Here is a 21,623-nt window from a genome sequence, read left to right as displayed (position 1 = left end):
CTGTCATCTTGCAAGATGGTAACGTCGGGGGGAGCTGAGCAGAGGGGACACGAGATTTCTCTGTATTATTTCTTTCAATCGCATGTGAATTTACAGTTCTCACAAAATAAAAGTTTACTGTAAAAAGAGCAACTAGAAAACTGTCACCAGCTCCACACCTGCTCCTCCCTTTTGGATTCTTTTTTCTTTTTTTTTTGCGGTACGTGGGCCTCTCACTGTTGTGGCCTCTCCCGTTGTGGAGCACAGGCTCCGGACGTGCAGGCTCAGAGGCCACAGCTCACGGGCCCAGCCACTCCATGGCATTGGGATCTTCCCGGACCAGGGCACGAACCTGTGTCCCCTGCATTGGCAGGCGGACTCTCAACCACTGTGCCACCAGGGAAGCCCTCTGTTTTATTTTGTTGGCTCTTAATTACTCATAAATAGAATTCTACTCTGCAATTTGTTGAGTGATCTGAGACGTTTTACTTTTCTACCACCTAGGCAGCCAACTGCAGGGACCCCTAGAAAATGAGGCAGTTCCCCAGGCAGGGTAAGAGGGTCTGACCTGAGTATCTGCTTCTGGGACCGATAATCTTACTAAGACTTTCTGTGCCTCAGTTTCATCACCTGTACAATGGGGTGTTAACAACAGTACCCACCTTACAGGCTTGTGAGGATTAAATGAGAAAGTAAGCGTAAAACTGTGCCTGGTACATCATTAAAATCATACTATTAGCTGACAGTAAGTGCAAGACAGCTATTATCGTTATTTTAAGTATTATTCTCTGAACGTTGGATTCCATACATACATAAGTTGTTTCTGAATCATTCTCCCTTGTTTCGCTTTCTAGGCATCTTCTGTTCTCTGTTACTGTGACTGATGCACAGATGCTACATCCTTTACTGAAACTAATACAATGACTTAAAGTAGAGCTGCACTAGGAATGAAGCAGTTTTTGTTGTTTAGTCTAAAAAGGTGACCGACAGCTCAGCTTACACCATGAGATTCTCAGAAAAGGTAATCTCATGGGAGACGCCCAAGCAGCGATCATCTAGCCTAATGTAGGAGGAATCCTTTCCAGGATGTCTGTACTCCCGGGGCCACCTATATACCTGAGTCCTTGGTCAGGAGGTGTCATCTGGGTCTGGGACAGGTGTGCAGGGATGCCCTGGCCAGTGGCTAACATGAGACTGAGGCTGGGAAGCTGCTGAGTGGGGCTTAAGTAGGGGGGTGAGATGCAATCAAGTGAAGAGAGTGGAGCTGGGTGGAGACACGATCTCCCGCTGTAACCGAGTGGACCTGCTGCAGGAGAACGTGTGGAAGAGCAGCAGTCACCCCCCCGGACAGAACAGGGCCAAGGGGGTCACTGGGCAGTGGGAAGTGATACCAGTAGCAGCTTTGAGCCGCAGTGTCTCCTCTGTCTGATACCTGCTTTCACCTAAAGACCTATGGGAAGAACGGATACCCTTCTGGTTTGGAGGAGAAATGATGGGCTTGGAAGCAGGACCCACAGGGCGTTAGAGTCACGGGGGTCTCAGAGGTCCTCCAGCCCACGCCTCCCTTGAGCTGAGCCCAGAGGGAACCAGGACCCTCATGCTCTGGCTCTTTCTACCACCTAACGGGGTACGGCCAGGGAGGAAGGTGCTGCCTATGGGTATCTCCCCCATCTTACATGGTACCTTGAAGCCCATGGGCCAGTGTATGAGGTACAGGTCCAAGTACTCCAGCTTCAAGGCCTTCAGACTCCTGGTGCAGGCCACTTTCACCAGGGACTTCTTATGGCAGGTGCACCAGAGCTACAAGGAGAGGAAGGAAGCACAGAGCCCGTGTTAATGTACATCTGCCCCTGGGCCCACAAATCCAGTACCTGGAAGAGGCACAAAGTCCAAGATCGGATGGCAATAAATACAACAGGGCAGTGACGTTATCCTCAGACGGGTCCAGGACGCCCCAGGAGAGAACTCCAGAGCTGGGCCGCTTCTGCCTGATTCCTGCTAAAGGGGAGTTGGGGATACCGTGAAATATTTTATGGGAGGGCCGTCTGGTTATTTGGATGCATGGGGACCACAAACAAACAAACAAAACCTGCCCGCAGGCAGAAAGGATATGAGGAAGAATAAGAAGAATTTCTATATTGTATTTTCCACTTAAATAGACTCCATATTAAAGGTTCTCTGTTACTGGGGCCTCATAAACATGCAGGTTAAACTAAGTAAGTTAATATACACTGCCTTGTACTTATTTAGATATTTCCATCCATACCCTCTGCTAAGTAGAAAATCTGTAATTTGCTTTCCTTCACATTATTTCCCTCATTATACTATTTAGAATTAATTTTGACAGAAGTTAATCTGAAGGTTCCATCACAGCAAGAGAAAAAACAAAAATACATAAGTAAAAGGAAGGATTAAAATGTTTTTGTTCATACACTGTATAAACTATAGTGTATTAACAAAAAACCCACAGAAAACTAGCAGTAAATATGTCACACTGTTAACAACAGTACTCTCTAGATGGTGAGCATATAGTAATTTATTTGCTTAAATTATATTCCCATGACTTCCAAATTTCAAGAACAGTGATGACACTTCCACCGCTGGCTATGATCTACTCAGAAGCAACTTGTTGCCAAATTAGGGGCTACTTCAGAAATACCCGCCACCCATCTCCCCACTAATTATCAGAAGGGATGTCTGTTCCTCAGCCACGTTCACACCTACGCTTCTCCCTGACCAGCCCTCGGCACTAGCTTTAGAATAACAGGGATTATCTTAGAGTAAAACAGAAAAGCAAATCCACTACAGAGGCAATGCTGCGTCTTGCAATTATGGAAACTGAGGCTTGGAAATCACTCAGGAGATGACCGAATCCAGAGACTCACCTTTACACGATGAAGCGGTGGTCCCGAGCCATCCACACTGAGCCGGTCCCTCATGGTTCATGCACTACAGCTGGACCTGAACCCTTGACTCCTGGCCTACTGGTCTTAACGTCCTGCTTCAAAGTCAAAAGCAAGGGAGTTCTTTAATTCTCCATCATCCAGGGCTACCCCCAGCACTTCCCACAGGGCCTGCCTCCTAACTGTCCTTCACAAGACTTTCTCTTTCCCGTCCTGGTCTGCGTCCTAGTTCAGGCCGTCATCATCCCTGCCTCTATGGCTGTTACTGTTGCCTGTCTCCTGCCTCCTGTTCAAACCCGTGCTTCTTTCAGCGGCTACAGTCACCTCGACACAAGTCTCTCTTACATAGAATACAAGCTCCCTACTTCAAAGCCTTCAGTGGTGGTCCTCTGTCTAAGGGGAAAAGAATAAGCTCCTCAAACGGCATCTGGACTTCCACTGTCTGGCCCATCCGCTTCCCCAGCCTCGCGTCTCTCTGCTGCCTAACATTTTTCGATGTAGGAACGTCAAGTTTCTTATGGGCCCCTGTACCCCGCGCTGTCCCATACCCCGTGCCTTTGCTCAAGAGGTCCCCTCTGCCTGTCACGCTGTCCCCAACCCCTTGACCGCACTAATCCCAGCATCTGCACGAAGCTGCAGAAGTCCTGTCCCGTCTGTTCAAGCACAGGTGGAGCCATCAGCTCCCGTGAGGAGACCAGAAACCCCTCCCTGTGCTGCTCCCCCCATCTCGTGGCCCAGCCCTGAGCGGTCTGCACCCCGCTCTCTCTGCCAGGGAAGGCCCACCTTGCTGAAAATAAACAGGTCCTTCCGCCTCACCATGCCCTCCTTGACTTTGCACTGGATCCCCACTCCAAGTTCATTCTCGTTGTGGTACAAGCCCGCGTCTATCGCCACTTTTACTGCCTCCGTCACTTCCCCTGGGGCCGCCTGCAAAACGAGGAACAGAAGTAAGCCACCCACATTCAGGAGAGGCCAACCCTAATTTCCCCTTTGCACTCTAGAATGCACAGCCAATGATCCGTAAAAAAGGAAGTTACTGAATTGGTACACCTATCCCTTTGTCCTAAAATTAGGGAATGTCAGAGTCAGAAAGGATTTATAGTTAATCTAAGTTCAAATTCCTTTACTTATCTGGGGAAAACACTTTCGGTATTTTTAGTGCTTGCAAATAACTGAGCTAGAGGCCGTGCTTCCAGAATGGAACACAGGAATAAATAAATTTAGGATGAATAAAGATGATAGGTGAGCTGCAAAGAGGTACAGGCTCACCCTCTACCCACAAAGACTATCAGCCCAAGTGTGAAGGTAGACATGTGCACACAAAGATAATCCATCACACAGAGAATCTGCCAGACCCAAAGGAATGAGATGGACTCTATCAGAATGTGGAAATTCGGAAAAGAAAACGCTCACTGTGAATGGGGTTGTTCTAGCAGGCAAGGGGGCTGGAACCCGGGGAAGAGGCCCAGGACGGCTCACAGGACCATTAAACCCAATGTTCCCAAAGGGCTTCACAGCTCACAAGGCGCTTTCTCACTCGAACTTGACATCACCCCACGAGATGCATCAGTATAATGATCTTCATTTAACGAGAACACAATCAGAGTGGCTGGGAGCTAACGAACTAAGTGTCCACCTCAAAGTTAGAAGAACCACTTATGAAAATAAGAATGAATATCAAAAACTGATAAAGAAGATCAACAAAGCCAGTGGTTAGTTCTTTGAAAAATCTTAATAAAGTAGACAAACTTTTTTGTTGTTGGCCTTTTTTTTTTTTTTTTTTTTTTGGCTGTGCTGCACAGCATGTGGGATCTTAGTTCCCCAACCAGGGATCGAACCCAGGCCCCCAGCAGTGGGAGCGTGGAGTCCTAACCACTGGGCCACCAGGGAATTCCCTAAAGTAGACAAACTTTTGACAAGACTGAGGAGAACAATTTTTTAAAAAATGGCATGAAAGGAAAGCAGTACATATAGATAAAAATAGAGATTTAAAATCTAAGAGACTATTATCAATGACTAGAAGCCGACAATTTGGAAAAATGAAATAAAATGGAAAAATTCCTAGAAAAACTTAACTCAAGAAGAAATAAAACTCAACTGTCCCATAGTTATTTTTAAAATGAAGCAATTAAACACAACACACACATAGTTCTACAAAATTTTCAAGTCAGAATTCATCCCACTTTAAAACAAAATCTTTCTGACAAGAGGTAAAGAGGAAATAATTCCAACTCATTCTACCAAACCACAATGAATTAAACTACATCCCTGGCCTCTGCGAGTTAAGTGGATAGAAGAAATAATTTAAATAATATTTTGATGAGCAAGGGTGGATCATTCGAATTCCTACTCATCCAATAACTTCCTATGTGACTTCTTAAATGAATATCTTTTTACCGAAGACTAAGTTTTAAAAGAAAGCACATTTGAAAGGCTTTTTAGTTAGTGCTATGTCTAAATCACTGATAGGAATTAGAAAGTCCGAAGTAGAGAAAGGTCCAAAGTACTTCCACTACCAGGTTTTTACACGGGGAAGAAGACAAAGTTTCAATGTTTCTTTTTTTTTTTTTTTTTTTTTGCGGTACGTGGGCCTCTCACCGTTGTGGACTCTCCCGTTGCGGAGCACAGGCTCCGGATGCGCAGGCCCAGCGGCTATGGCTCACGGGCCTAGCCGCTCCGCGGCATGTGGGTTCTTCCCAAACGGGGGCATGAACTCGTGTCCCCTGCATCGGCAGGCGGACTCTCAACCACTGCGCCACCAGGGAAGCCCTCAATGTTTCTTTTTAAAACCAAGTTGGCAATGGCAGCATTTCCTTGTCTCTTTGATACAGACATTTCCCCATCTTCCGGTTGGCTGCTGCTCTGATCTGTGAGGTGACTGCCAATCTTCCCGCCCTTATCCAAGCATGACCACCTTTTCTTCTGGGCTTTCCCAGACGTTATTTCTGAATAATTATGATTGGGACTCAATATGAACAAGGACAACCTCCATTTTCAGAAAATCTGATATCTAAATATTCCATCTTTCAAACACAGGAGGAGCCCCACAGCAGGTGCGGGCGATCAGCTGGGCCTGCGGAGGCTGCGGCAGGTGTCCCGGGGGTGTCCCCGCGGGTGTCCAGGTAGGTGGCCCCTCCACGTCAGGGAGCGCCGAGGAAAGGTGCCGCCCCTTCCCGACCACGGGGCTGCCTCACCTTCCAGATGCCCAGGCCCAGGACAGGTATCTTCTCATGCTTCAGATCACCTCTACAGCTGCCACGCGGCTCCGAGGGACACCACCATAATGGGTGCCTGGATTCGCTGGCGGCAAGGTGGTGGACACTTCGATTGGCCGGCGGCACCGATGGTGGACACCTGATTGGCTGGAGGCGCCAGTGGTGGACACCCTGATTGGCTAGCGACGCGGCCGGTTAGCCAGAAGCGCTTGCGGGCAGTGGAAACGCCCACATGGACGGAGACCGAAGGTAGGGCGCTGGGGAGAGCATGTGCGCACGCGCCGGGTGGGCTTTGCGGTCCAGGAGGGAAGAGGTCCAGGAGGGAAGAGGCCCAGCACCCAGTCTCCTAGCAACACGCTGGCGGCGCACAGCATCCGGAGCGGAGAGATGCTGGGCTGCTTGGCGGGGATCCAGAGGTTCCCAGGGTCGTCTGGGTTGGGCCATCCCCAGGGCAGCGGGGAGAGGACAGGTCCTGAGGCCTTGTGTCCACTGCTCTGAGCGCGTGGGACGAGGGTAGGCTCCCGAGACTCCCACTCCTGTGCCAGGGGGCACCAGGATACGGGAGAGAAGACCTGCTTCATCCTCTACAAATTGATGTGCTTGGGCGGGACCCCGAGGGTTCCACGATTTCATAGAAGAGTCTGTTGGCCTTGGTTCTCTGTTGGCGACCCACTGTGCTGAGTCCTGTAAATGTTTTCTACCTTGTGGGGCCCTTGGGAGCAGAGGACAGCCTGGGGACCTGGGTAGTGCACAACGTGGTAGAGCCCTGGACCGCTCCTCCAGGAGCCAGGGAACAGACCCTCCCTGCAGGAGCCTCCAGTCCTGAGGTGCAAGGGGGCGGAGTCATTGCCTGGGGTGAGGCCTCCTGTCCTCATGGATGTCCCAGGACAGTGGAGGGAAACTGGGAGACATGGAGGATCCAAGGTCCCTCTGATCCCCCCTGGATCCCACAGGTCCTGCTTCTTTGCCTCCTGGGGCCTGGGAGCCCCGGGGCTTGCCTTGATGACCCCAAACAAAGGTCTGTTTTAATTTCTGGTTTCCTGTCTGGCGCTGCAGTGCTGCCGGTGGCCACCAGGGGGCAGTTGTGCCCACTGTGGTTAACGGAGCAACTGGCACAGGGAAGGACACCAGGGATCACGTAAGCCTGTGTACCAGGGGACAGAGGGACACATAGGCCGAGATGAGGCACTTGGGGGCCTGATTCTAAATGTGGGAGGTCCTTGGAAAGTTTCATGCCAGAGAAGGGGAGTATCTGAATTTCATTTTAACCCCTCCATGGGAGAGACTAGGGCATAAGGCCAAAAGGGGGGGAAGATTGCGGATCAGAACCCACGCCAGTTTTGAGTTGTATTCTAGCTACATCCCACCCCTTTCTGTAATCATCCATCTCTGAGTCTGTGCATTAGCCTCGTGTGATATCACCCCTGGGGCTTCATTGGTCTTATCTCCTATAGGCCTGATGACATCCGGAAGGAGATGCTAAAATGATCCCCACTGGAAGGCCCAGTGTGTGTGTGTGTGTGTGTGTGTGTGTGTGTGTTGGGGGTTACAGGCCAGGGTCCCAAGGAGTCTGGGCTCCTCCCTTCCTCTACCTCCACCAGTCAGCCCCCTCCTTGGTCAGCTGCAAAATTACTTTTCATATATTTGGGGGAATATCTGAGAAAATTCTTTATATATTGCTTTGGCTTCTTGTTATGGCTGTATTTTTGCATTTTCCTACTGTTTACGTACATTATTTGAAGTGTCCACCCCAGCATGAAAACAAGTCAGCCCTGAACGTGGAGAATCTGGTGCCTGCCCACTGGAGCAGAGCTCCTGTGTCCCACCTCCCCTCCACCTGCTGAAACGTCACTGGCACCCAGCAGGTCCCCCGCCTGCCGGTGAAAAGGTGGGTGTTTCTCCCCTCTACAGCACAGCTGTGTGTCTTAGGAATGTCGCTTCACCTCTCTGTTCCTGGGTTTGCTCATGTGACAGCTGGGGTATGACAAGGACCAAACTCACAGGGTTACTGCCAGGCCAGTAACCTGGGACAAGCTACGGGAAGTGGCGAGGACACTTGTCCTCCTGGGACAATCAGGGGAATCTGAGACCAGGAGAGTTGGGGACTGGTCCAGGGCCCGAGAGGTGGGCCGAGTCCAGAGGAGAAGGGAGGGTTCAGTACCCCGAGGCCAGGGTTTGCTTTGGGAATGAGAGCCCCTAGGATCCTGAGGGACCCCCTGCACACCGCTCCCACGTGGGGCCCTTTCCTCTGTGCATCCCCACTTGGGCACAGGTGTGGCGCATGCACGACCTCATGTTTTCTCCCCATCCATCTACTATGCTTGGTATGCAGAGTACATTTTTGTAGTACAGTACATGAGAAACTTAGCAGTGTTACCTGTGGAATGGAGCATTGAGGTAGATGACATAATTTAAAACATTCCGGATGTTGTGAGATTATTTTTATAATACACATAGCTTTTTTAATTTTCAAAAATAGTTTATACATTGAAGCAATGTGAGAAAAGGCACTTTTAATGTGTCTTTCAACAGGCAAAAAATGTAGGGCTAATTTTTTGTTTTAAAAGACATCATTTTAGAAGTAATTATTTTATTGCTGATTGTCTATGGTTGCAGAGAAAAATTCACAAACTGTAAATTAAGTAGATTACTATTTAGAATGTGCTTCACTTGAGCTTGGGAAATATTTTGTGACTCTGTAGAGATGGGTTTGTTTATTTCGGAAATATAATTGAGGAAAAACAACTGTATGATAAAAAATAGTTACCTTTTAATTGAGAATAGTTACGTATTAGTATAATTACGTATTATTGAGTTACCTATTAGTATTCCTTCTAATACAGAACTTCAATCTTGGTGAACGGTATGAGGACTTCGTTTGGTTCTCCTGCCCTCTAGTGGTCATTTATCAAAATGCAGAGAAACTTGTATTAGGTGAACCCCCTGAAATTATACAACCCAGGTGTGGGGATCAGGTTCCGAATTTTGGAAATTAGAGGAAACTGAGAAATTTTCTGACTTGATTTCCTCATCTTTGCCACATAAACACCATGTGTCGATTACATATTCCCTTGAGATTACTGATATAAAATTCAATTCTGGCATCTCTTGACTATTTGACTTAGTAAATTATCCAAAGCTACAGTTATTTTCTGTAATTTTTTTACATATATGGTATAATCTTAGATCTTATCGCTATTGCATAAAGGTTGTTTTGCAAGTAAATAAACACTTTAAAATGTACTTACACTGTTTCCTACTATTAGGTAAGTCTGTTATATACTGTATTTTTTATTCCTCATAACTACCCTATACACTTTGTGAAGTACACGCTATATTATTCTGATTTCATGAGGAAATAAAGTGATACTGAGGGGGGCTGATAAGACTGAGGAAGTGGTACCTCCCGGGCCTGAAAGACTGAATTTTGTGTCATGACCTTCTTTCTTCTAAAAATCCATATAGTTAATTTTGAATTGATTTAAAATTATTTAACCAGAATAAGTTGGTCATGTTTTAACATATTAGTATGTTTAAAGCAACATTTGTGTATCACATTCTTTAATATGCTAATGTATGCCAGCCTCAAAGACCTAGGTTCTTCTATAAAGTTTAAGAACCAGGCCCCATGATTTTAGAGAAGGTGAGTTTTTAGAAAGTCTAAAAAGAGGTTTTCCATTTTAACTGAAGAATTTAGAAGCAAAAACTAGACCTTTGTGTCCCTTTTCGTGGTAGATAGCAAACAGATGCTTGTGGGCTAAGAAGGTGCACCCTGGGGAAGAGTTACGTGGTACGGAATTAAGAGTATGATTTCAGATAAGAAGGATAATTAACTTCAAAAAGATTTTTCATTGCTATGGAACTCCAGACTAAAAAATTTTAAGGCCTTTGCTTAAAATAGCTTCACTACAAAATCCCTTGGGCATGCCTCTGATAGCCAGGTCTAGATCAGATCATTTCTGATTAAGCCATTTGGCATCTAGACAGGTCACCCTAGTCATTCTAGCCAGTAATGACTTTCCCTCCCCTGAATTTCTACATCTCGTTTATGCTGCTCATACGTATGACTTCACAGATCAGAACAATGGGACAATCCTTAAGAACAAAAGAAAGACAATCATCCTATAATAAGAGTTAACCCATAAAATCCACATATAATGAATTAGGTTAGCAGCTTATAAAATAACCAGAGATGCATCTGGATGTGTGTGGCTTCACAGGATCAAAGTAACTGGAGTGAAGTTTTAGGGAAGTAGAACAGACTCAGTTATAAATAGGAAAGCACAAATGTGGGGCTAGTTGTACTGTGTCCTGTGTGAAGAGTGTTTAAAATATTTATGTAACTGTTTTGATGTTAATTTAATAATAATAGCTATGTCAAATATTAAAAACCCATTTGTTATAAGTATTAATTCAAGCAATTCTCACCCCAACCCCCAGGAGATGGGTATTCTTGTTAACCACACATTCATGATGAATAAACTGAGGCACAGATGAAGTTAAGTAACTTCCAGGATTTCAATCTAGTAACTGATGGAGAAGAAGTCATTTCTGGGCTCTAGGGTCAGCACACATAAATACCCCATTATACTGCCTCATTTAAGATGGTCTACCCCTGTGATGGTTCATTTATGTGTCAACTTGACTGGTCCACAGGGTGCACAGATATTTGATCAAGTATTATCCTGGGTGTTTCTGGATGAGATTAACATTTTAATTGTAGAGTAAAGCAGATTGTCCTCCCTAATGTGGACAGGCCTTATCCAAACAGTTTGGAAGCCTGAATAAAACAAAAAGGTTGACTCTCCCCTGAAAAGGCCATCCTCCTGCCGGATGGCCTTTGAGCTGGGACAATGGTCTTCATCTACCTTCAGACTTGGACTCAGACTGGAATTTATACCATCTTGGTCCTCAGGCCTTTAGATTCAAACTGAATTACACCATCGGCTCTCCTGAGTGTCTGGCTTGTTGACTGTTGATTTTGGAACTCCTCAGCCTCCATAATCGTGCGAGCCAATTCCTTATAATAATGATTATATATGTATATGTATAAAACACACATATATAAAACCCTCATGTGCTATAAGCTCCCAAAAATGAGGAAATGTATGTTATTTTTCCACTATACATTCAGCACCTGTTACAATTCTGGTGCAGTGCAGGCTTCCCAAATCAAGCATGTGTTATTGGAGAGAAGTGCCCACAGAGCAAGGATTTGCTCTTATTCTCTTCACAAAGCACTGTCTGGGAAACAAAGGGACCAAAACTTGGGGGAGAGGAAGAATTCTTTCATTTATTCATCAGTCACTTATTGTGTATGTAGTATGAAACAGATCTATCTTGTGCTGGGTGAAAAAATACAGAGATAAAATATACAATTACTGCCCTCACGGGCCTCACACTTCTTTGGATGACAAGTAAAACCTAAGCGGATAAAATCCTAATTAACAGGGTGACCTCCACATTAATCTGAAATGGGTATGGACCTAATAACGCAGCTTCAAAATCTATAAATCCAAAGCTGATAGAACTGAAAAGGGAAAGAGCTCCACAACCATGGAGATTTCTATATGCTGCTCAGTAACGGACAGAATGAGCACGCAGATCAGTAAGAATAGAGAAGCGCTGCACCCAAACAAAGCAGAAAGCCCATTATTTTCAGAAGCACCGTTACATTCACCAAAAGAGACCGTATGCCGGCCCATCAAACGAGTTTGGGTGTGTTTAAAAGGATTGAAATCGTAAAACATTCGCATTCCTCCTGGCCGCAAAGCCTCTCCTCTCCGGGTGCAAGTAGAGAGAACTGGGAAGGTGACAGACAGCGACTGTTTGCAAGTATTCGGAGCTGAGCTAAACCGGCGAGAGATTGTGAGAGCATGAGAGATTGTGGAGGAGGAATAACGCACAGGACTCGACTCCTTGCCGTGACCGTGCGGAACAGGAGGTCTTATCGTTCAGGATTCGTCCCCCGGTTTCTGGCGTGGGTAATTGTACAGATGGTGAGCCATTTCCCAATAAAAAAAAATAGAAGACAGGCCCCCTCCATTCTTCTCTTCCTGCAACAAAAATAATTGCTCTACCACCCTTCCTTTTCAAGTCCCGCCCTTTTACATGCCCGCCCCGGGGAGTAATCGGAAGACCAAATACTGCCGGAAAGTGCGACGCCACATTCGAAGGAGCGGAAGTAGATTTCCCGGAAAGCCGTAAAGCGCGCCCCTTTTCCGGTTAACGACAGCCGTACCAACCGTCCACGCCAGCCGTCCTCCGGTAAGCGCCTCTACCGGGCTCTCTGTAATTCAATTTTCTCTTTGATTCCGGGCGCTTCCTTGTCGTCGCCCTCTTCACCTTGGATCATGTTCAAGAAATTTGATGAAAAAGAAAATGTGTCCAACTGCATCCAGTTGAAAACTTCCGTTATTAAGGGTATTAAGAACCAGTTGATAGAGCAATTTCCTGGTATCGATCCGTGGCTGAATCAAATCATGCCTAAGAAGGATCCTGTCAAAATAGTGCGATGCCACGAACACATAGAAATCCTCACGGTAAACGGGGAGTTACTATTTTTTAGACAAAGAGAAGGGCCTTTTTATCCAACGCTAAGGCTGCTTCACAAATACCCTTTCATCCTGCCCCGCCAGCAGGTTGATAAAGGAGCCATCAAGTTTGTGCTCAGTGGAGCCAATATCATGTGTCCGGGCCTGACCTCTCCCGGAGCTAAGCTCTACCCCGCCGCGGTGGACACGGTGGTTGCAATCATGGCAGAAGGAAAACAGCACGCCCTGTGTGTGGGAGTCATGAAGATGTCTGCCGAGGAAATCGAGAAAGTCAACAAAGGAATCGGGATCGAAAATATCCATTATTTAAATGACGGGCTGTGGCACATGAAGACGTATAAATAAGCCTCAGAAGAAATGCGCCTGGGCTAAACATGGACCTCGTGCAGTATCTGTTTGTGTGTGACGGCATGAAGACGGCACCTCTGTGGATAGCAATTCAACAGACGCTAAAAACCGGAAATAGACGAAGTAAAGCTTTGGAAAGAATCCATATGTCTGTGCGTGTGTCATTGTATGTATGTGTGTCTGTGTGAGTGTATATGCCTGTGGATATGTGAGGGTGTGTGTGTGTGTTTGTGTGTTTACAGGGGGAGTGATTAGATTTGCTGTCTTGTCTGTTTAAGCAGATATCAGTTCAAACAGGTAAATTATCTCTTAGAAAAATAGATTTCAAAGTCAAGAGCGTGCAGTTGGTAGATGGGCCCAAGTTGGGAGAAGAAAATGACTGGAGAGAGACCCTAAACAACTCTATTCATATGACCGTTTAAGGGATGAGTACTAGAAACAGAAAATCCGGTAAAAAGTACACAGCAGTCATTATTGGTTGTCCACCCAACAGAGTAGCCCCCTCCCTCCTTGGTGGCATAGCTCTGTCCATCCCTTTTCTACACGAGTCTGGAAAATGCTGATTAGTCAAGGCCTATCACGGTGGTCTATTTCCCTGTGAGATGGATTCATTTGTAGGTGGGCATGGGGCCTAAAGCCAAGGAGGATCTTCTCTTTAGGAACCCATGGGAAATTGAGGGTCCTTCCATGGTTTTGAGTCATTTATAGGTGGGACCACTAAAAGAAAGATGCATGGGGAGAAACTCTCCCTACTTTGGATGGACATTGACATATGATTTTGCTCTTGCCACACACACACACACACACACCCTTGATTAGCATAAAGTCTGAACATGGTAAAGTTGAAAGTAGAAAAGTGCCCTTGGTGATCTATGAACCAATGATTAATCAACTATGCAGATTACATATATTGGGACCTCTTAAGGGGTGTGACTAAGTTCTGTGAAATAATAAAATTTTCTTATAGATTACTTCATTTGCACTTGAGTTTTCTGAAATTTAAAGCTAAAGAGAGCTCAGTTTTTATAGAGTGGCATCATAGGCACCCAACTGAAAAATATCTTAAAACAGGGATAAAATAGGTCAGCTGAAAGTTCATCAGTGACTTTCACATGAGTAGTTTCAGTGAAATTCATATGAAAGCAAGATAAATTGCAGTAGATCTGGGGGTGAATGGGGAGTGAGAAGGTTAAGGTGTGGGAGTTTACACTTCATGTTATTATTTACAGAATTTTGGGAATTAAAAGGTGGGTGAAAGGAAGGTCATAGTCAAGATAGTCTGTTTTGGAGTTTATATTATTTTGCTATTGTTATTTTAATTGTTTTTGTTTTTTTCTTTCTTGTGGCGTGTTTGTTAGTGGGGTATCTGAGTATATTTATATGCTGAGGGGAAAGATTCACTAAGAGAGGGATACTTGATGGGGATTTAATCAGTGGAACAGGAAAGCAGAAAGGAATGGCTCCAAAAGCAGGGGTAGAGGATGGCCTTCTGTCCTCAGAAATCTGCACAAATGAAGCACATTTTCTGTTTCTAGTACTCATCCCTTAAACGGTCATATGAATAGAGTTGTTTAGGGTCTCTCTCCGGTCATTTTTTCCTCCTAGCTTGGGTCCATCTAGTAACTGCACAAAAGATAATGGCACTGATTAATCTGCACCACAGGGTTGTCATGTAACAGCTCTTAAATACTCCTCTTCAAAACACTGTTTTTTTCTTAAAGGCTTAGGGCTTTTGCCCCTATTAATTCTCCACCCAAATCAGCACCATTAAGTCTGATCAGTGGAGGATAACTGTGGAGGGTCCCTGAACGTCTCATGATAATCTGGAGCACCCAGGCCTCTGACGAACACTGATGGAGACAATCAAGTAAGCAACCTTTCAGTTCTTCTTTTACCGTATTCTAACTATCTCCACCAAAAATTGAACAAGGACCCTCTGGATCTACTCTAAGCCTTCTTTCAGGTCTCTTCTGTTCCTTCTCTTATTCTATCCTGGTTCACTTGGTCCTATTGGATGGTGGTGTAATCCTACTGAACAACTCAGAATGGACAGCCTGTATACAAACTGGGAAGTGGATGGAGATAAAGAGCTCTATGAACTTCCTGGAATTTCACACAAAATCTGGTGTGTATGTGCATAGATAACTGTATTTGGTAAAGCATTCTCTACATTGATCATGTGTTTAAGGTGACCTGTGAGCCAAAAGGGTATTATGAACAATTAAAGTAGAAGAGGATCCCCATCTACTTCCTCTTGGCTAATGCCAGTGCATAGTTCAATGATAGGATGCTGGATAATGAAATACAAATTACAATCATATCTTACCTCAAGAATCTACCCACTCCAGTACTATGTAACCCAGAATAGTTCAACAAACATTATTGGGTACTTACGGTAGGGCAGGCACTGGGCTAGGAGTAAGGGACAGAAAGATAAATATACTATTACCTTAACTTTTAGGAGCTTGGTCTTGTTAGGAAGGCAAACTTAGATAATTTCAGTTTCGTATATTTGTGTATGATATAACCTACGGTAAATATCTGAATTATCTATTACAACATAGCATGAATGAATGAGGGAAAGCTGTTTCTCCCTAGAGAATCAAAGAGGGTTTCTGAATGACAGGTTGTGTGAGTAGGGACATAAAAGATGATTAAGAATATTGGGAATTCCCTGGTGGTCCAGTGGTTGGGACTCTGTGCTTTCACTGCTGAGGGCCAGGGTTCAGTCCCTGGTCAGGGAACTAAGATCCCACAAGCCAAGTGGTGTGGCCAAAAAAAAAAAAAACCAAAAACCTTCATAATGAATATGGTGAAAAATTATAGTAAAAGATACAGGGCGAGCAATGCAGTAGATTCAGAGAAATACAAGCAGTTTGGCTTTTGTAGGCCATGATTTTCCTGGAAAAGGTGAGAGGAGATGAAGCTGGAGGCCTATGGTAGAGACCCATTTTTAATATGCTAAAGAATTTATATACTTAAGGGACTTCCCTGGTGGTCCAGAGGTAAAGAATCCACCTTCCAATGCAGGGGACGCGGGTTCGATCCCTGGTCAGGCAACTAAGATCCCACACGTCGCAGGGCAACTAAGCCCACATGCCACAACTGCTGAGCTGACGCACCTCCATGAGAGAGCCCACATGCTGTAAACTACAGAGCCCACGTGCTCTGGAGCCCACACGCCACAACTAGAGAGAGGAAAAAAACCCCAAAAAACCTGCACGCCACAACTAGAGAGAAGCCCGCGTGCTGCAACAAAAGATCCTGCATGCTGGAACTAAGACCCAGCGCAGCCAAATAAATAAATACTAAAATTTATATACTTGACAATTTAAATCGGTCTTTAAAAGGCTGCTAAAAAAAGAATGAGACATGAACAATATATTTTGGATAGATGATAATGGTGAGGATGGGTTCCAGTGGGGATAAGACTAGAGAAAGTAACTAATACTGCAGCATTGTAGGTATTTCAGGCAAAAGATAATGGCACTGATTCAAAGGATTTGAACTATTCTAAAAATGTTTGTGGAGGAAATTTTCCTAAGACATTAAGGGGACCACCAGCTCACTTAAGAAGAAATGGATAACTACAATAGTACAGTATCTATTAAACTACATACTTAAATTTGTAGTTAAAATTCTACAAACAAGGAAAACTCCAGACCCAGAAAGTTTCACTAGTGAAATCTACCAAACATTTCAGGAAGAAATAATTTAAAAATTTATAGAATTTCTTCTACAGTAAAGAGGTTTGGGGGATACTTTCCAACTCATTTTATGAGGCCAGCAGTACCGAAAAATCCAAACCAAAGACATGGCAAACCCCCCACAAAACTATAGACCAATATCATCTGAATATAAACACAAATACTGTTTAAAAAATGAGCAAACTGAGCCGAGCAATATGTAAAAATGGCAAAACGGATTTATTCTGGAAATGGAATCTTGGTTTAATATTTAGAAATCAATGTAATAAGCCATATTAATAGATTAAAGAAGGAAAAGCATAAGGTATTCCTACTAGATGCAGAAAAAAACATTTGACATAGTTCATTATTAATTCATTCACTGAAAGAAATCTTCCTCAACCTGATAAAGTAGGTCTATAAAATACCTACAGCTCACATATATTTATTGGTGAAAGACTGAATGCTCTCTTCTTACAGTCAGGAACAGGACAGAAATGTCCCCTATAACTCCTTCTATCAGTCATTTTAGGTAGTGATTCAGTAAAGGAAGACCAAAGAAATAAAAGGCATACAGCCTGCAAATAAAAAACAAAACTGTCTCTACTTACAGACAACTTAGTTGTCTAAGTAGAAAATCCAAAGGAATGTACAAAATAAGCCATTAGAACAGATACATGAGGTTAGCAAATCAATATTTAAAAATCAGTTGCATGTCTACATGCCAGCAATGAACAATTGTTGAAATTTAAAAGTAAACCATTTTCAGTAGCACAAAAAAACTTGAAATCCTTAATCAAACAGTATGTGCATGATGTGTATGCCAAAACCACAAAACACTTATGAATGAAACACTGATTAAAGGGCACTTTCATAAACACAGAGGTTTGATCTGTTCAGGAACAGGAAAGTGATAATGTCAATTCTCCCCAAATTAATATAGAGATTTAATACAATTTGAGTCAAAATCACACAGGCTTTTCATAAGAATTGGCAAACTATTTCTAAATTTTTGTTGTTGTTAAATTTATTTATTTATTTATTTCTGGCTGTGTTGGGCCTTCTTTGCTGCACGTGGGCTTTCTCTAGTGGTGAGCGGGGGCTACTCTTTGTGGTGCGCGGGCTTCTCATTGTGGTGGCTTCTCTTGTTGCAGAGCACGGGCTCTAGGCGTGCGGGCTTCAGTAGTTGTGGCACGCGGCCTCAGTAGTTGTGACTTGCGGGCTCCAGAGCTCAGGCTCAGTAGTTGTGGTGCCCAGGCTTAGTTGCTCCATGGCATGTGGGATCTTCCCGGACCAGGGCTTGAACCTGTGTCCTCTGCATTGGCAGGCGGATTCTTAACCACTGCACCACCAGGGAAGTCCCTATTTCTAAAATTTTAGTGGCACTTCAAAGGGACAGAATAGTCCAAACCATTGTGAAAAGGGAGAACAAAGTTGGACGGCTCACACTTCCGGACGCCAAAGCTTCCTATAAAGCTGCCGTAGACAGTGTGGTCTTACCAAAAGGACAGGCTCATGAATCAAGGGAGCTGAGAAGAGTCCCCAGATGGACCCGCTAAATATTGTCAATTGATTTTCTACAAAGTTGCAAAGGTAATTCCATGGAGCAAGAATAGTCTTCTCAACAAACGGTGCTGGGGGCAACCATATGCAGAAATATTGAACTTTGGCCTTTACTTTATAATGTAAATAAAAATTAACTCAAAATGCATTGTAGACCTAAATGTTAAAACGTATCAAATTTCTAGAAGTAAACATAGGAGAAAAACTGTGAGTTTAGCAAAGATTTCTTAGATGTAACACCAAAAACACTACCCTTTTAAAAAAATTTAATTAATTAATTAATTTATGGCTATGTTGGGTCTTCGTTGCTGCAGGTGGGCTTTCTCTAGTTGTGGCGAGCGGGGGCTACTCTTTGTTTGCGGTGCGTGGGTTTCTCATTGCAGTGGCTTCTCTTGTTGCAGAGCACAGATTCTAGGCACGCAGGCTTCAGTAGTTGTGGCTCGTGTGCTCTAGAGCGCAGGCTCAATAGTTGTGGTGCATGGGCTTAGTTGCTCCGCTGCATGTGGGATCTTCCCAGACCAGGGCTCGAACCCACGTCCCCTGCACTGGCAGGCAGATTCTTATCCACTACACCACCAGGGAAGACCCCAAAACACTACCCTTAAATGAAGAAATAGAATTAACTGAAATTAAGAACTTCTAAGTTTTTAAAGACACTGTTAAGACATGGAAAAGACAATATGCTAAAAGAAACTATTATCAAAACATATATTTAATAAGTCATTAGCATCCAAAATGTATATTTTCAAAATTCAATGTTGAAAAAGCAAGAAAAAAACAGGCAAAATGTTTGACAGACACTTCACTAAATAAGATATATATGAATAGTAAATAAGCACATGAAAAGATGCTCAACATCTTTAATAATCAGAGAAATTAAAATTAAACCACAGCGAGATACACTGCATACAAACAACAACAGAAAATGCTGGCCGTGTAAGTGTTGGCAGAAATGCTGAGCAAATGGAACTCTCATCCATTGCTGCTGGGAAGGCAAGTGGTGTAGCCAGCTGTGGAAAGGGAATGTTTATAGTGGCTGTATTTGTAATCCCCCCAAACTTGAAACACAGTAAAGGGACATTCCTACCAAAGGGACATTCCTACCATTGCCATATACTTATCCATTCTCAATCTTTATTTTAATAGGAATCTTTTAACAGCAAACATTTTACAAATAATGACCAATAAGGATGTTGAATATTACAAACTGAGGTTTTCAGATTATGAGGATTAATGATAGTGAACATATTGGCACATTTTTTCACCTCTATGCACTTCCTCATTCTTTTAAGAATCAAGGTCTATGTTAATCCTGGGACCTCAGTCCTTCAGTTCATCCTCACGTGATAAACTCCAGGAAAACTTTAAAACACTTACAAAGAACATGATTGCAATTCTTGCGTGCTCTTTCAGCAGAGCTAAATTCAGGGTATAAATATTTTCTTTAAAAATTCAGTTGGCTCAACATATTTTCAAAGGAGGAAACTCTGAGGCTTTGAAAAGCACATCTGTGTTACAGAGAAAACATTTTCTAAGCAGGAAAAGTCTTTCTGACTCTGCAAAACAACATTTTCAGTTGCACGTTTTGGGGTTATCTCTGTCCGAAGACTTTTTTTCTTCAGTCCGAATGATGTAGAAAGGTGCACAGGCAAGTCATGGTTATGTCAGAAGCTTAGCCAAACAATCGTGAAAACCAAATATGATATCAAATGGTTTTCTTTGGGCAAAATAATGCTTTTTAAAGTAGGCCCTGCATTTCCGGTCTGTTGAGGATTTGAGCTGACTCCGACCATGCCTTTCAACACCATGAAGTGAGCAGCCCCTCCAAGGGCTCCTTATATACATACTGACTATTGGACATTATGTCTCTATTCTTTTGAGGTCAAATGACAGTTGATTTTTAAAAATTTGTATTTATCTCTATATCTCAGTAAAAATCTATAAAAATGTAAGAAAAGAATGAAAACATGGGTGCATGTAGAGGGCATTAGGCTAAGAAGGACACATTCTTAAAACCATTGCAGATTCTTAGGCCAAAGAGAGCTGTGATTTGTCATCGTGTTTATCGGCTATGCTGTTTTTTTCCTTTCTTATTAACCTTCCAAGTTGTACTAGATGACATTTGAGAAGCTGCACTAAGGTTTTGAGTATCACTCTCTTAATTACAGGTAAAGCACCACTTCGGTGAGTGTGGTTTATAAGTGAGCCCTTAACCAAGCAAAGCCCTCATTCTGGTGATGCACCAAAGAGGCTTAGGTTTATTGCTTTTGTTAAAATTCAGTTTAATGTACTATTACTCTCAATTAAAGGATGCTGTTTTGCACTACCTAATTGTAGATGAATGCAGGAGAAGTTCCCTGAGCTGTGTATACTTCCCCAAAGGATTAGGTGGTGACTAACTCTCCATAGCTGCTAATACCCTTTACCCCATCCTTCTTTTCCTGGTGCCCCTTTCCCCAAACCTACACAGCCCTTCCTCTTCAGCCTCCCTCTCTCCCCATATACCCTTTAAAATATTCATAATTTATGAGAACAATCATCTGAGATAGGATTATAACCTCCTTTTTTGGAGCTGACAGTTTGGGGCACACAGAGAGGCAAGGCTAATTACCCAAAGTCACAGAGCCCGTGAATGATGGAGATAGGCTTGGGTCTCAGACATCCGACTCCAGAATCCGGGTGCTCATCTATAGAAGACACCAGAGTATTTCCCCACCTGATTCAACATGCTGTTTCACTTGTTACGGCACCCTCAGGGACATGCAAGAATTTCTGTTAGTTTCCTCTTACTGAAAAAAAAGTCACAGAGTCTTAATTTTCATCTCTAAAAGCTAACCATCCCACTTCACTCTAACCAACCTGTTTTATTCACTCTCTCACAGAATTTTTGTGGACATTTTGGAGTCTAGCTTAGGTTCAAATTATTCTTTTATCTTGAGTTTTCTATCCCCTCTTGGCCGAGCTCTTATATACATTATCACTTTTCTTCAGAACTTAATGAAGGCTTGCATTTCCTCTATTAGCTTCTCCTTTATTATTCCCCTCACCAAAAGTCGAATCTTCTGAGATCTTAAGAGAATGTAATGTCTGTATATCTCATTTGCCATTTTATCATGTTGGGCTCAAGGAATCATATAAAAGTTACATGGATTGTCATCTACTAGCAAAACCACAGTGCTGGTTATGTTAGAACTGCAAAGCAGTGTGAAACAGGGTTTTTGCACTCAGTGAATTTATATATATATGAAGTCAAGATATAAAGGTGAATTTTCTAAAATACTTTTTAAAACCAAAACTAGGAATAAGATAAGATGATACCAAAGTAGCTGGCACTACACAGACATTCTTTGTGAGGACAATATCAATATATGCGTG

General features: G+C 43.6%; 1 protein-coding gene across 1 annotated transcript; it reads left to right on the top strand.

Annotated features, from left to right (window-relative positions):
• Positions 1 to 12,311: 12,311 nt before the first annotated feature.
• LOC132487655 (malignant T-cell-amplified sequence 1-like) lies at positions 12,312 to 13,142 on the top strand. The gene has a single exon (XM_060095398.1). The coding sequence runs from the start codon at positions 12,451 to 12,453 to the stop codon at positions 12,994 to 12,996; it is 546 nt and encodes a 181-aa protein (XP_059951381.1). The 5' UTR covers positions 12,312 to 12,450; the 3' UTR covers positions 12,997 to 13,142.
• The last annotated feature ends 8,481 nt before the right edge of the window (positions 13,143 to 21,623 follow it).

This window comes from Mesoplodon densirostris, chromosome 4 (assembly GCF_025265405.1).
Source record: "Mesoplodon densirostris isolate mMesDen1 chromosome 4, mMesDen1 primary haplotype, whole genome shotgun sequence".
Taxonomy (NCBI): domain Eukaryota; kingdom Metazoa; phylum Chordata; class Mammalia; order Artiodactyla; family Ziphiidae; genus Mesoplodon; species Mesoplodon densirostris.
This window is presented reverse-complemented; position numbering and strand designations above follow the sequence as displayed.